Below are 14,551 nucleotides of genomic sequence, written 5' to 3' on the forward strand. Positions count from 1 at the left end.
GGCAGGGAGCTCACCTTAGCTCTGCGGTGCCACGGGGGTGGCAATCCTGCAGGCCAGAACCAAAGCCCTGATGGGCCGGATCTGGCCTGGGGGGCTGTAGGTTTGCCCACCCCTGTTGTAAGCTCTACACATTTCTGATATGAACAGTGATAGCTGTTACAGGATTCTTCCACACTTGTCAACATGCATAATGCACAATCAATGCCTCAGAGACAGGAGCGACTGATTGCACCATGTAGAAACACTCAATCTGGCTTTTTAATAGAGAAAACAACGCTGTACATAAAAAACGTCCCAGCTTGACACGGTGCCAAACGGCAAGTCCCAGGCTGCAGAGCACTTTGTGGGGTTTAGGTAGCAGCTTTCCCTGTCATGGGAGCATCACCGCTGCATGTCATCCCTGAGTTTTATTTTTAGATATGAATCATGTCCTGACTCCCTTCAGAATGGCTTTGCCACTTCTTTCCAGGTGCTACAGTAACTTGCTCACTACCCAACTTTTGTCTGGATGTCAGAAGCCCAAGACATTCACACGTTGGAACATGACAATATGACAAAACGTACTGCTCATCCTTTGCGCATCACTGGGATCCTCCTGGCTTTGGCCTTCGCATTCCTTACGGACTTTCAGTCAGTACCTCCACCTTTCATTCTGCACAATCTGTGCTTAAGTTCTGAGGCATGATCCACTGAACTATTGTGATGCCACCCTGTGGGCATCTGTGGCATTGCAGAAGCTGTCACATGGACTCACTTTTAAGCTGCAGGGGACGGTGCCTGCAGGTGAGGGCAGCACATGGAGTCCTCTGCCTCCCTTCCCCCCCAGGACTGCAGGGACGTGGTGCCAGCCGCTTCCAGGAGTGGCACGGGGCCAGAGCAGGCAGGGAGTCTGCCTTAGCTCCGCAGCGCCACGGGGGTGGCAATCCTGCAGGCTGGAACCAAAGCCCTGACGGGCTGGATCCGGAAATAACAGAACACCACTAGTTGTCACCTTCAGCCCGCAATTAAAACCTCTCCAGAGCATCAAAGATTTACAACCTATCCTGAAAAATGATCCCTCACTCTCACAGATCTTGGGAGACAGACCAGTCCTCGCTTACAGACAGCCCCACAACCTGAAGCAAATACTCTCCAGCAACCACACACCAAAAACACTAACCCAGGAACCTATCCTTGCAACAAAGCCAGAAACCTACTCTGTCCACATATTTATTCAAGTGACACCATCATAGGACCTAATCACATTAGTCACGCCATCAGGGGCTCGTTCACCTGCATATCGACCAATGTGATATATGCCATCATGTGCCAGCAATGCCCCTCTGCCATGTACATTGGCCAAACCGGACAGTCTCTACGCAACAGAATAAATAGACACAAATCTGACATCAGGAATCAGAACATTCAAAAACCGGTAGGAGAATACTTCAACCTCTCTGGCCACTCAGTAAAAGGTTTAAGGGTTGCAATGTTGCAACAGAAAAGCTTCAAAAACAGACTCCAATGAGAAACTGCTGAACTTGAATTAATATGCAAACTAGATACCATTAACTTGGGTGTGAATAGAGACTGGGAGTGGCTGGGTCATTACACATATTGAATCTATTTCCCTAAGTTAAGTATGCTCACACCTTCTTGTCAACTGTCTAAATGGGCCATCTTGATTATCACGACAAAAGTTTTTTTCTCCTGCTGATAATAGCTCATCTTAACTAATTAGCCCCTTACAGTTTGTATGGAAACTTCTAAACTTCCCTGTATGTATATATATCTTCTTACTATATGTTCCATTCTATGCAGCTGATGAAGTGGGTTGTAGCCCACGAAAGCTTATGCTCTAATAAATTTGTTAGTCTCTAAGGTGCCACAAGGACTCCTGTTCTTTTTAAGGCACATTTTCCACTAGTTTCTAACATAAACTTTTCCAAATACGGCTGGTCCATGCCCCATTTTGGGCTTTGAACACCACATTTTACAGACAGATTATTTTATTTCTTTGGCCAGCCTGACACAAACAGCCTCATGACACCCTCTAAGTCTAAGAGCCCCTTGCAGACTACATCCATGTTTTGCAGCCATACAACAATATGGGAAGGATACAACTCGAATAAATCCTGAACTTGATTGTCATACTAAGATGATGTTGATTCCATATCTGTTGTAAACGGCCCATTGCAGATGCTGCGATGCCAATCCGATGGAGACCCTCCGTGTGAGAATTGGAGGAGCTGGTAAGCATAGGCCCCAACTTCTCCTGGCACCGGTGGGTGCTTGTGAACCGCCCCCCCTCACCCCAACTCCACCACCAAAGGAACATTTGAAATACATTTTAGAACTAGTTTTTCACTGTTTACTTTTCCCTGTTCATAAAACCATGTGAGAAGCTGGAAATCGTAAGGCCAGGCTAAAATCGGGAGGCGCCAAGTTAGGCTGAACATTCACAGCTCTCACTGGCGCCAACAGACATGGAGAGTGCTCACATGGCACAAGAATGCCAAGACAACTCAGTATTCGGAGTTAAGAGTTTTTGAGGGTCCAGTGTCAGGGGACTAGAGGGGAAAAGTCTTCTGCACTTGTAGGTTTGTTTCATTATATACAGCACCAGGGTGGGGAGTGAGGAGATGGGGGTGTGAATTATTTTATTATTTAGTTTCTTAATGCCTGGGCATTGCTATTCATTATTCTGGGTGTTTAATCTAAGCTCTGTGTCACATATACAGAGTTATGTTAAAAGATACATTTGGATGGATAATGTAATGCTCTAGAGGAGTGTAACTTGGAGACGTGCACTCTCATTGGTCTAATTGCTGTAGGATGGATGGGTATTACCTTTTATAAAAATCTGATTTAAAAAAAAAAGAAAGATGCAACTCCATGACTCAGAGGCAAATGTAGAACTAAACCATCCAACTAAAACTTCGATGCTTGACAGTTTGCATTGTGGCCTGAAAGGAGGATCAAAGGCTTTCAAAACTTATTACTGATCTCGGCACAAAAAGTGGGAGTGTGCTAATAAAGTTTGCAGATGATACAAAGCTGGGAGGTTTTGCCAATTTAGAGAGAGACTGGGATATCCTACAGGAGGATCTGGATGACCTTGTAAACTGGAGTAACAGTAATACGATGAAATTTAATAGTGAGAAGTGTAAGGTCATGCATTTAGGGATTAATAACAAGAATTTTAGTTATAAACTGGGGACGCATCAATTAGAAGTAACTGAGGAGGAGAAGGACCTTGGAGTATTGGTTGATCATAGGATGACTATGAGCCACCAATGTGATATGGCTGTGAAAAAAGCTAATGCAGTCTTGGGATGCATCAGGCGAGGTATTTCCAGCAGAGATAAGGAGGTGTTAGTACTGTTATACAAGGCACTGGTGAGACCTCACCTGGAATACTGTGTGCAGTTCTGGTCTCCCATGTGTAAGAAGGATGAATTCAAACTGGAACAGGTACAGAGAAGGGCTACTAAGATGATCCAAGGAATGGAAAACCTGTCTTATGAAAGGAGACTCAAGGAGCTTGGCGTGTTTAGCCTAACTAAAAGAAGGTTGAGGGGAGATATGATTGCTCTCTATAAATATACCAGAGGGATAAATACCAGAGAGGGAGAGAAATTATTTAAGTTCAGTACCAATGTGGACACAAGAGCAAATGGATATAAACTGGTCATTGGGAAGTTTAGACTTGAAATTAGACAAAGGTTTCTAACCATCAGAGGAGTGAAGTTCTGGAACAGCCTTCCAAGGGAAGCAGTGGCGGCAAAAGAACTATCTGGCTTTAAGATTAGACTCGATAAGTTTACGGAGGAGATGGTATGATGGGATAACATGATTTTGGCAATTAATTGATCCTTAAATATTCATGGTAAATAGGCCCAATGGCCTGTGATGGGATGTTAGATGGGGTGGGATCTGAGTTACTATAGAAAATTCTTTCCTGGGTATCTGGCTGGTGAATCTTGCCCATACGCTCAGGATTTAGCTGATCGCCATATTTGGGGTCAGGAAGGAATTTTCCTCCAGGGCAGATTGGAAGAGGCCCTGGAGGTTTTTTGCCTTCCTCTGGAGCATGGGGCACGGGTCACTTGCTGGAGGATTCTCTTTCTTGAAGTCTTTAAACCATGATTTGAGGACTTCAATAGCTCAGACATAGGTGAGAGGTTTTTCGCAGGAGTGGGTGGGTGAGATTCTGTGGCCTGCGTTGTGCAGGAGGTCGGACTAGATGATCATAATGGTCCCTTCTGACCTTAATATCTATGAATCTATGAAAACCAACTGTGGACAAGAGGTCAGCTCATAGAATATGTGAATTACCAGTTTATTCACATGGCTGTTTTTCACATGGACATAACACGCAATTCTCAAGCGCGAAGTCTCCACCTTCCCATTGCACTGTCGGTTATTGAATCACTTGGGGATAGTCATGAACAGACCCACAGCAGCACTGACTCTGCCTGTCTATCGTTTTGTACTACACCCATAAGCTTGGTATCTGAGCGCTTTTAAAAACAATAGCTCTGACACTTTAAATGTAGCTGTCGGTTCTCCTTTCACAATCAGCCCAGTGACACGGTCTCTGTGGGGTTCTAGGAATGCAGAAACACAGGAACAGCCAGCCCAGCTCAGAGCAAGCATCCAGCCAGCCCAGTCTCAAAATGGTGGCTGGTGAAGGCACCAGCGACCCTGCAGTGGCTGTTATGAGATAAACTGCCCGCTGGAAAGCTCCTCCTAACTCCTAGGAGTTGTAGGTTGGCTTATGGCAGATAGTATTAGAACAACTGTCTAAGATACAGCAATGGAGACATTCCCATAAGATTTCTTTACTAACAGTAACAATTACAGTGCAACCAGGGACACTGCAAACTGCAAAAAAGTGCAGGGAGCTAGGCCAAGGCCACCCCTCTTGCAATCAATCACTTTATTTACACCAGGGTCCCTCTGCGCCCCTCTAGCATGCAGAGGGGCCTTACTGTGAATGGGAATCAGGAGCTTACTGTTCATGCAGAGCAGATAAGATTTTGGGCCAATTTTTTCAAATTTGCATGCCTAAGGTCAGGCACTAATGGGAGCTGCATGGGCTAAGCCCATCTGAAAATGAGACTACTTATCCACCAGCTCAGTATCTAACTTTAGGCTTGAAAGTTAGGAAATTTTGGCCCTGGCTTAAGGTTTCTGCTAATTGAATTGATGTCATTAATCTTCCTTCCCAGCACAGTTTCAAGGTGCCCAGAGCCAAACCTGGCTGCAAAGGGGCTCCATTCAAAAGCTCCTTTGGAAGTTGGGCTCTTGAGCTGTAGCATGCAAGCCCTGGATGATCTCTTTCACTTCCGCTCCCCATGTAGCATTCACACCCATATGCTGTGCACTAGAGCAACTGTCAAATGACTTTACCTGTGATTCCCTGAGCAACCTGTATTCAGGAAACTCAACTGATGTCTGCAACTAGCATGTATGTATGTTTATATCAGCCAAAACAAATATTGCCTGTATGACTTACAGCGCACAATGGAAAGCTTCTTACACACAGAAATACTGCAGGAAAGACCTGATGTAAAGTCAATGTGATCTTTCTTTCCTGAATTACCTCTGTTGGGCACGCACTTTCCGTGGCAGAAAGAAGCCAGGCTTTGCAACTATATTAAAACATGTCCCAAGCCACAAAGAAAGAAAAAGCTATTTGAGCCATTGCTTTACTGACCCCATAATCCTCTAAGCACTGGCTGTCTCCTGGCTAGCCTTACACAACTTCCCTCTGCCTAGCCCAAGTGTTCTCTACTTGTTAAAAATAACGCTAGACTTCTATTGCTCCCAGCTGCTTGATACTGAGCAACAATAGATGAGAACTGAAAATACCTACTACCCTCTTAGAGGAGCAGAGGTGTATCTGGAGAGTTTGGCCCGCTAGGGTTCTCCCTTTCAGTTGGCCCTGCCCACAATACTTCAGCTGTTTTACTATCCAGCCATCACCCAAGTCACTGAGTTGCAGAAGGATGGGTGAGCCTTTGGGATCTTCACAAATAATTTCCCCTTATTGAACAATTCCTCATCTCTCCCACTTCTTCCAGTGTTTGTTCCAACAAACAAAACTTGAACCACACCTTCAGTGTTAGCCTCCTTTCAGAATTGCGCTTGTATGACTTTAGGCAGTAAATTGCTTAAAAAATTCCAGCCCGCCAGCAAGGCACGACCCCTCATTCCTGGAACCACATGGCCTAGCTTTGATCAAGCTGTGTGTTCTCACATATCCCATATCTGATCCCTTAAAAACAGCTCCTAGGTGTCTTTTCCTTCCTTCTACCCAATGGTCAATGAGTCTGTCATAGCCACATGCATCTCTGACATCTAGAGCAATACACTGCTGGCCAATTTCAGGCTGCAGGAAGATTTTCTCATTAGAAGTTTGAAAAAGTAGATGATGAAACTTCAAAGGGAGGTTCATACTTCAACATTAGAAATCCATTATTTTTCTTCTTGAGATGAAGAGAGTAAGGGATGCTAGCTTTGCTGTCAATATTGCCTCCTTTTTTGTCTTGAACACTGAGCTAAGACAACCGAGGTGAAATGAACAGCACAGGTACAGTGTGTCATGAATCCAGTGTGACAATAAAGAACAAAACTCACATGCACTTTACAGCATCTCATTCATGTGCAATGAGAAAGTTATTTCTGGAGTCTGTAAGTAGCCTCTACGAAGCTAACATTTTAGTAGAAAACATTACAACCTGCTCTGCAAAGCATGTCGTTAGACTCACCACGAAGAATGGGAAATTTAACATAAAAGGGTACTTCCTGTCTCCATGTAATTAGGTAAGGGCTTTGTGTTTCCTGGAAAGTGAATTTCTTGTACTGAGTACTGAACAGCCTCCGGTCCTCTTTTAATCATGTGGACTCCATATACACCATTTATCTCCATTGCTAGGTGGTTTGTGTCTGCACCTGCCAATCTTGACTCACTGACTGTCCCTTTCCTTTCAAGTTTCATCTGACATTTCCACTACTGCTTCTACGCTTATTTTCCCTCTCCCTGATCTATTAGATCTACTTGGAAATCAGCTCGATTTCTAAGGGTTAAGTCACTCAGGAAGAGAAACCTCATTAAAGACTCAAGCCACTCTCTTTCCATTCAGAATGAGTGACAGCTGTCATTCAGAGGAGATATGGGCCATGTCTCTCTCTTTATAGTCACTGTCTTTATTGGGTTGGGGAGGTGCATTCTGAAGAAGGAGAATAAATCATAGGCTGAACTTTTGCATAGTCATTACTCAACCCTCCAACTCCATTGTTACAGATAACGTACCGACAAGCTCTAAGGCAGGGCAATCAGAGGGGAGTGTCTGGCTGGCACAAGCCATTAGAACCAACAAGAACTCACGTACAACAATCTGTCACTGCTAATACAGGTTCGGCTCTGAGGCTAGTTTTAAATAAACTAGTTAAAAATACAGAAAAACAAAGATGATCTTCTATATGGTGGCAGTAAAGTGTCAAATAAAGGAAAATTATTATTAATTATTATTAACAACTTCCCTTCCTCCACTGAGACACCTGCAGGAAACTACTTGTAAGAGTGGACTTAATTGCTCTCTGTAACAGTGCAACAGCTGCAGCCCAGCAGACTGGGTGAGGTCAGGCTAGTTAGCTGAGCTCTCTGGGAGGAATGTGCACAACGTATTAAAGGCCCAATTGGGCATAAAAGCCAACTGCAGTTCTTGAAGGGCTGCATGTCATTTCATCCGCTACAAAGATTAATTCATAACCAGCACACAGCCAATGGTTTTCCCCTGGAAATAATTTTGGTACCAATCCCACAGCTAAACACCACAACTAATGCACACTTTTAATTATTTTACCCTGTTAATAAAAGAGGAAGCCTGGACAAATATTTCAAATATAATTTTGCTTTGCTTTTCTGACAGAGGAAACTTTTATTGCCTTGCTGCTTCAAGGCTTTTTGCAGAAGCTGTAGGAAAATTGTTAGGTTTGAACTGGGCACAGCAGACCACCAGTGACAAAACCCAGGAGTCTACAAATATAGGATCCACCTCATTGCTAGTGGAAATTGGCCACTGACTTCAACAGAGCTGTGCGAATCTGCACCAGTAGAGAATTTAGCCCGTAAAGTCCTTGGGTGCAACTGCAGCTGTTCTACAGGGTTAATCTCTTTTCTTTTTGGTGGAAAATATTTAGATACAAAAATCCTCTGCCAATCAAGCAAAGCACTGCCCATTTTCTCTCAGCTCCATGACACGGAAGTTTAAAAGGTAAAAGCTTTCCAAGCATGACTAAGCTATGCAACATGTCTGAAAGCTGTTTCTTAGTTGTATCTGGATTTCTGAGCCACTGCTCGTGACAGTCATCTAGCTAAACAGAAGTAACTACGATTGTAACATTGGCAATCCCCCAAACAACATTGGACCCGATCCTGAGACATGCGGATGTTAGTGGGAGTTGAGGGAGCTCAGCACCTGAAAGGATCAGGCTCTTTAATTTTTAAAAATTTAAATATTTTGTGTTAAAGGTTATAGGTGTTGGTCTACCACCGCCCCCAGTGGAGCCAAGGGTAAAACCCCCATTGCTACTGTGGGAGCAGACTCAGGCGAACACTGCGTGCTTTTGCAAATCTCATCCTAAAGTTTTGTTAATGACATGGAAGAAGTTCGGAGAATTGTTTAGTCTACCACACAGCCAGTGTCACAAATATTCTCTCTATAGCAAAATGTCTGCCTCCAGTAGGGGGCACCAAAATGACAATCACACAACGTATATTATCACAGGGTTCACATACATTTCAAGAGGCAAATACTCTGGTGCCATAAACCCACTGAAATCAATGGAGTTACTCCAGCAGAGAATTTGGCTCTAAGCATATTGATGGTGAGAAATGCTTCTTGTTTCTGTGCTGCGCGGAGACAAAAAGAGGTCTTGGTTCGCCTTTCAGACCACATTTGAAATGATGGTGTTTACACGCTATTTGAACAATTGAGGGTTAAGCTACAATCTGCACATTAAAAACTAGGGGAAAGTGCTGATTGCCTCAGACTCCAACACAAAGCTGTCGAAAGGGCTCTTAGTGAGTGGAAAGGGTTAGTTTCATGGGAACATGACTCACTGCATCTTCATGAAAGGCAATGAATTTGCAGTCAAGACTATGAAGTACTGTGTAGTACATGTAACAAAACACAATGCTCTTGGAGCTTTTAGCTGCAGCTTAACTCTCTAGCTCAGGAAAGTGGGAGGTGTTCCTTGGGCAATCTGGAAAAGCCCACAAGACTTGGAAATTCAGTAACAAACTGCTTCTCATAAAGGAATTCACATAAACTAGATCTTCCCTAGAGACACCTTGAAGAGAACAGGATTTTCAAAATCTGTGGGTCAGAAGTCTCTCAGGCAAAAGTCTCAAGCAAAGCTCTTGCTGATATCAATAAGTAAGGACAGATTAAGCAAAAGGACTTTGGGCTTTGGCCCTGGAATACCACAGCATTGGAACGACCATTCCTGTAGGTAGTAATACTGAAGAACTAAGACAATACGTGTCTCATGTAGAAATACTTGTACAAGCATCTCGGTTAACAAGCAGCATGTCTTTTGGAGGCTACTAGATTAAATCAACAGTGCTGTTAAAAACAGCACCTCTTTAATAGTGGGTATGTAACTCCAAGTCTGTCGGTGCCAAGCCAGGCACTGCTTGGCTCTGCCTTAACAGCTTTTTGCCCTATTCTGCGGACCCTACTCTTTATCCAAACAATTATGCTTTCAAACAAGTTTAGTTTTTTTTAAAAGGTTCTTCTGCTTGACAAACAGGTCACCCCAGGTCTCTGTTCTCGGCTGGTCACTATGGAGCCATGCGGATGAACCCTGAGCTAGGCTCCTACAGCGAGGAGTCCATGGTAGAATGGCCATTCTGAGAGAGAATCCTGCGTTTCGGGACGTTGGACTTGACCGACGCGGGAGAGTATTTGGGATTCCTGTAGCAGATAAAGCAGAGGATCCTCCGGAAGGTGCTGCGCATCTCATTGTCCCGATAGGAGTAGACAATGGCGTTGATGAGCGAATTGATCTCTGCCAGCAAGAGGACATACTTCTCCATTGCCAGCACATTACAGCTCTCGCAGGCCAGGCCATCCAGCAGGAGCAGCACCTGGCCTGGAGTCCAGCAGATAACGAAGGCACCTGGGAAGAGAAGAAAAGCTGTAAGAAGAAAGTGAGGCACCAGGACTCCTGCCTCTGACTTGCTGGGGGGTCAGGGCCTTGGGTGAGTCTCCTGCCTCCACAGCTGGTCAGGAAATGTTCCCCCCCACTCCAACAAAACAAAGAGAATGAGATTAAAAAGATATATTCAAATTTTTGGTTTTCATAGAAAACCTGAAAGAGGTGGTTAACTATAGCAGGTTATTTCCGACAGAAATGCTGTTTCTGCAAAAAAGACTTTCTGTCAAAAAGTCATTTTAGGTGGAAAATTTTCAGCTAGCTTTTATCTCAGTTTTGCTATCTATATGACGAACTGACTTACCCACCATGGGAAGGAGAGCAGGTTACTAAACGCAGTTAATTAATGCTAAATTGACAAATGCAAAGAAATGCGCATAGGAGGAAACAACAGAACTATTTATATACCTTACAGGTTTCTACAGTAACTCTGTCAACTCTGAGGAAAGACCTGGGCGTCATTGTGTGCAGCTCAATGAAGATCTCTGCTCAAATATGCAGCTTCAGTGAAAAAAGCAAACAAAATAGGATGATTAAGTAATAATCTGGAAAATATCCCAACACAATTATATAAATCAATGGTTCATTATCTGAAATCCTGGGTGCAGTACTGGTCACCCCATATCAAAAAACAACATTGCAGAATTAGAAGGGGTTCAGAGAAGGGTGAGGAGCATGATCAAAGGCCTGGAAAATTCTGTTCTGAAGAGAGATTGAAAAGCTTGGCATTGTTTCCCTAAGAGAAGAGAGGATGTGATATGCCCACACCTTGAATACTGTGTGCAGTTCTGGTCGCATCCTTTCAAAAAGATATATGTGATTTGGAAAAGAGGCAGAGAAGGAAAACTACGATTAGAGGTATGGAACAGCTTCCATACGAGGAGAGATTAAAAACACTGGAACTGTTTAGCTTAGAAAAGAGACAATTAAGGGGAGATAATGACAGAGGTCCATAAAATCATGAATGATTTGGAGAAAGCGAATAAGGAAGTGTTATTTAGCCCTTCACCTAACACAAGAACTAGAAGTCACCCAATGAAATAAATAAGCAGCAGATTTTAAAATAAACTAAAGGAAGTACTTCACACAACACAGTCAACCTGTGAAACTTCTTGCCAGTGAGAAAGTCTGAAGGCCAAAAGTATAACTGGGTTCAAAAAAAAGATTAGATAAGTTCATGGAGGACAGGTCCATCATTGGCTATTACCCAAGACAACCCCATACTCCGTGTGTCCCTAAACCTCCAACTGCCAGAAACTGGGACTGGACAACAGGGGAAGGATCACTCAGAGTGCCCCGGTTTGTTCATTCCCTCTGAAGCACCTGGCACCAGCCTCTGTCAGAAGACAGGATACTGGGCTAGATGGACCATTGGTCTGACCCAGTATGGCCATTCTTTTGTTCTTAAGGGTCATTTCCCTTTATTCCTGTAATTTGATCAGACTGGGAACAAAGACATTTGTTTGGGGACTCAAATTATAGACACATTCTGTACACATAGGGACAGTAACTCAGAAATATCTATTCATCCTGTCTCGTAACACAAGAACTGGGGGATATTCAGGAAAACTGAATGGTGGCAAATTCAAAACTGAGAAAAGTATATACTTTTTCACACACAATCTAATGGAACTCATTCCTACAAAATTTCATTGAAGATAAGAGCTCAGCAGGATTCAAAAAAAAGGGTTGGCCATGAAAGGCATAACAAGGATATCCATAATTATAATAGTGAGGATTAAATAAATAACCAAGCATTTTGGAAGCGATCTAAACTCTCCTGTTTTAGGACATGAGCCCAATCCTCTGGCTGTAATGAGTCAATAACTTCCCCTGGGGGTAGGTTATCCCATCACTTCCTTCTGCAGAGCTTCTTGCATCTTGCCATAGTCAGAGATGGAAGACAGGGCTGGCTGGGCACCTAGGTCTGTCTGTTCCTGGCAATTCCCATATGCTTTCTGAAGGTCTTCTGAAGAGATCCATGTTGCTCGAAAGCTTGTCTCTTTCACCAACAGAAGTTGGTCCAATAAAAGATATTACCTCACCCACCTTGTCTCTCTAATATCCTGGGGCCAACATGACTACAACACCACTGCAAACTACTGTTTGGGAAATCCTTTAGCAGAAGGATTTCTAAGGACAAAGGATGGCCATTCTGTCGATGAATGAGGCGGAGGGGGGAGACGGAAGGAATTTCTAGGATGATTATTGTGCATTCTGAACCCCCTGGTATTTGCAGTTGTGCTTTTAGTTCTGAGGCTGCCGTAAACCATGCACTCCCCTGCTAGCATTCAAGGATGTGTCTTGTTACACCAGGGGTTTATCCTGGCCTGCCTCCTGGAGGAGGGTGGAGCAGGAGGAACAGTGCTCACTGGGAGTTTCTCAACTACACCCTTTACTGGAAATCATCTGCTAGGAAGAAAAACTGCCACAAGGGTGCTGCAAAATGAGAGACTGACTCCAAAACCTTTCATTAAAAGAAACAAAGAAAAAGGCAGCACTGGTGGGGGGTCAGGGCACCAGCAGCTGCTTTCTGGGCAAGGCTGGGTTTCTCTGCAACTCCAATAAACTTCCTTCCAGGGTCACTGCTTTGGTCCTAATTTCAGAGGGAGGAGGGGGGACAAAAAGAAATTCTGCACTCAGCTGAATATTAGCCTTTAGAAAAGAATGCGCACCAGTGCATCACTAAGGCAGGGCTGATGCCCCCAGCTTGTGAGAGAGCGGTCTCCACTGTGTCTCCAGCCCATGCACGCTGCGCCAAATTCTCCAGGGCTGAGTGCCCACAACTGGAGCCAAGTTCCCTGAAGAGCTCTGTTGCCTCTTCAGCACCTAAACAAAGGGGCTGGACTCTCAAAGGTGTGCTGCACCCAATGCACCAGCCTCTTGCGTCTGAACACCCGCACCCATGTTTTAGTGCCTAAATGGGAGCTAAATTCTTTGGAAAATCTAATTCCCCATAGTGGCCCGCCAACAACCTCTTTGAGGCTGTTGGGCCCTCTCCTGTGATCTCATTCTCATCCCCCAGTTACAAAAGCTCTGTCTAAGGGCTCATACCATAGGAAAGTTATTTCAGCAAAAGGTAGGGTGTGCATTTAACTCACTATCTCTGTTCTGGGATAAGAGCTTGCATGGGACACTCAATCTGGAATAAGAGTGTTCACACAGAGAGCTCTTCTGGGTAGCTATTGGTAATCCAAGCCCTTAAATGTCATCGAGAAGACAGAAATCCACGAGCTTTAGGAAAGTCCATATTTGCCATCCCACCCATTCACCTTGCTCCCTCTAATACAAAACGAAACACTTTTCCAACCCAAAAGCATCTTTCACATACCCCATATTGAGAGTTCCCTGAAGATTATCCATTTCAGAAGCTTTCTCTCTTCATCATCATCACCCACACACACACACCCCCTTTCCCCACACAGAACTCCTGAACACTGACATTAACCAGATGCTTTTGGCTTCCTTTATTGAGCAATAAGTTGTCTCAGTTTTGCTGTTTCCCCAGATTTTACAGAGCAAGCACAGGGGTGTTAATTACTGAGCCAAGTCTCCGTTGATGCAACTCAAGTACAGTCAATAGAGTTACAACAGCAGAGAATATGGCCCAGTTATGAACCACCTGGTGCCCTCTGCGGCTGCTGGGATCTGCTCACGTGCAGTTGCAGGTCTGTCTTTGGAAGAACAGAGAGGCACATGGGGCAGGATCAGGCAATGGAAGGCCGAGGAAGCCCTCCTCCCATCACTTTGCCCTGGCCCACAAACATGATGCGAGTGCCTCACACCATCCGCCCCTCCATCCTTGTGCTCAGGCCAGGGCCGAGACTTCCAGGGCACCCAAGGGACCATGCGTCATGCACACACGCGCCCACAAGCCTAAACAAGAATGGGCTGTCTCGCTGTCAGAGCCATGCAAACAGCTTTGACCCCGTCCTGACTCCACTGAAATCCCCCAAGGGCTCTGGCAGTACAGACTCTACAGAGGCTGTTATCTGCCACGGCCCCATTAGGACATGGCTTTCATCCACATTGTCTGGACCGAGGGATAATGTCTCCTGCTGCCCAGCCTCCCCTTGGGCTCTCAGTTTGAGCACACAGGGGAGTCTGGTCAGCAATGAATCTGCTCAGGGCCAGGGGCCTGAACTCAGGGGAAATGTTGGACTGGGCCTTTCCTTATCCTTATGCTGCATCTTTCCTGTCTCCTCCAGTCCCCCCTGCCCCCTTCTGAGTGGTTTCATCCTAAGACCTTTGTACCCCATTTTTAACATCTGTGTCCTACATGAGTCTGTCACACACTTGCTGCCCCTGCAGGTCTCTAACCTCCCTCCTTGTTAACACACCT

At 44.7% G+C, this 14,551-nt stretch overlaps 1 protein-coding gene across 3 annotated transcripts in view; it reads right to left on the reverse strand.

Annotated features, from left to right (window-relative positions):
- Positions 1–240: 240 nt before the first annotated feature.
- LPAR2 (lysophosphatidic acid receptor 2) overlaps positions 241–14,551 on the reverse strand; it is a 29,201-nt gene continuing 14,890 nt past the window's right edge. For all 3 annotated transcript variants that reach the window (XM_048831965.2, XM_048831966.2, XM_075121468.1), the window contains one exon: positions 241–10,173. In XM_048831965.2, the coding sequence (XP_048687922.1) occupies positions 9,872–10,173 (302 nt within the window). In that variant the 3' untranslated portion in view covers positions 241–9,871. The remainder of the gene's footprint in view (positions 10,174–14,551) is intronic.

Source organism: Caretta caretta, chromosome 20 (assembly GCF_965140235.1).
Source record: "Caretta caretta isolate rCarCar2 chromosome 20, rCarCar1.hap1, whole genome shotgun sequence".
NCBI classification, from domain to species: domain Eukaryota; kingdom Metazoa; phylum Chordata; order Testudines; family Cheloniidae; genus Caretta; species Caretta caretta.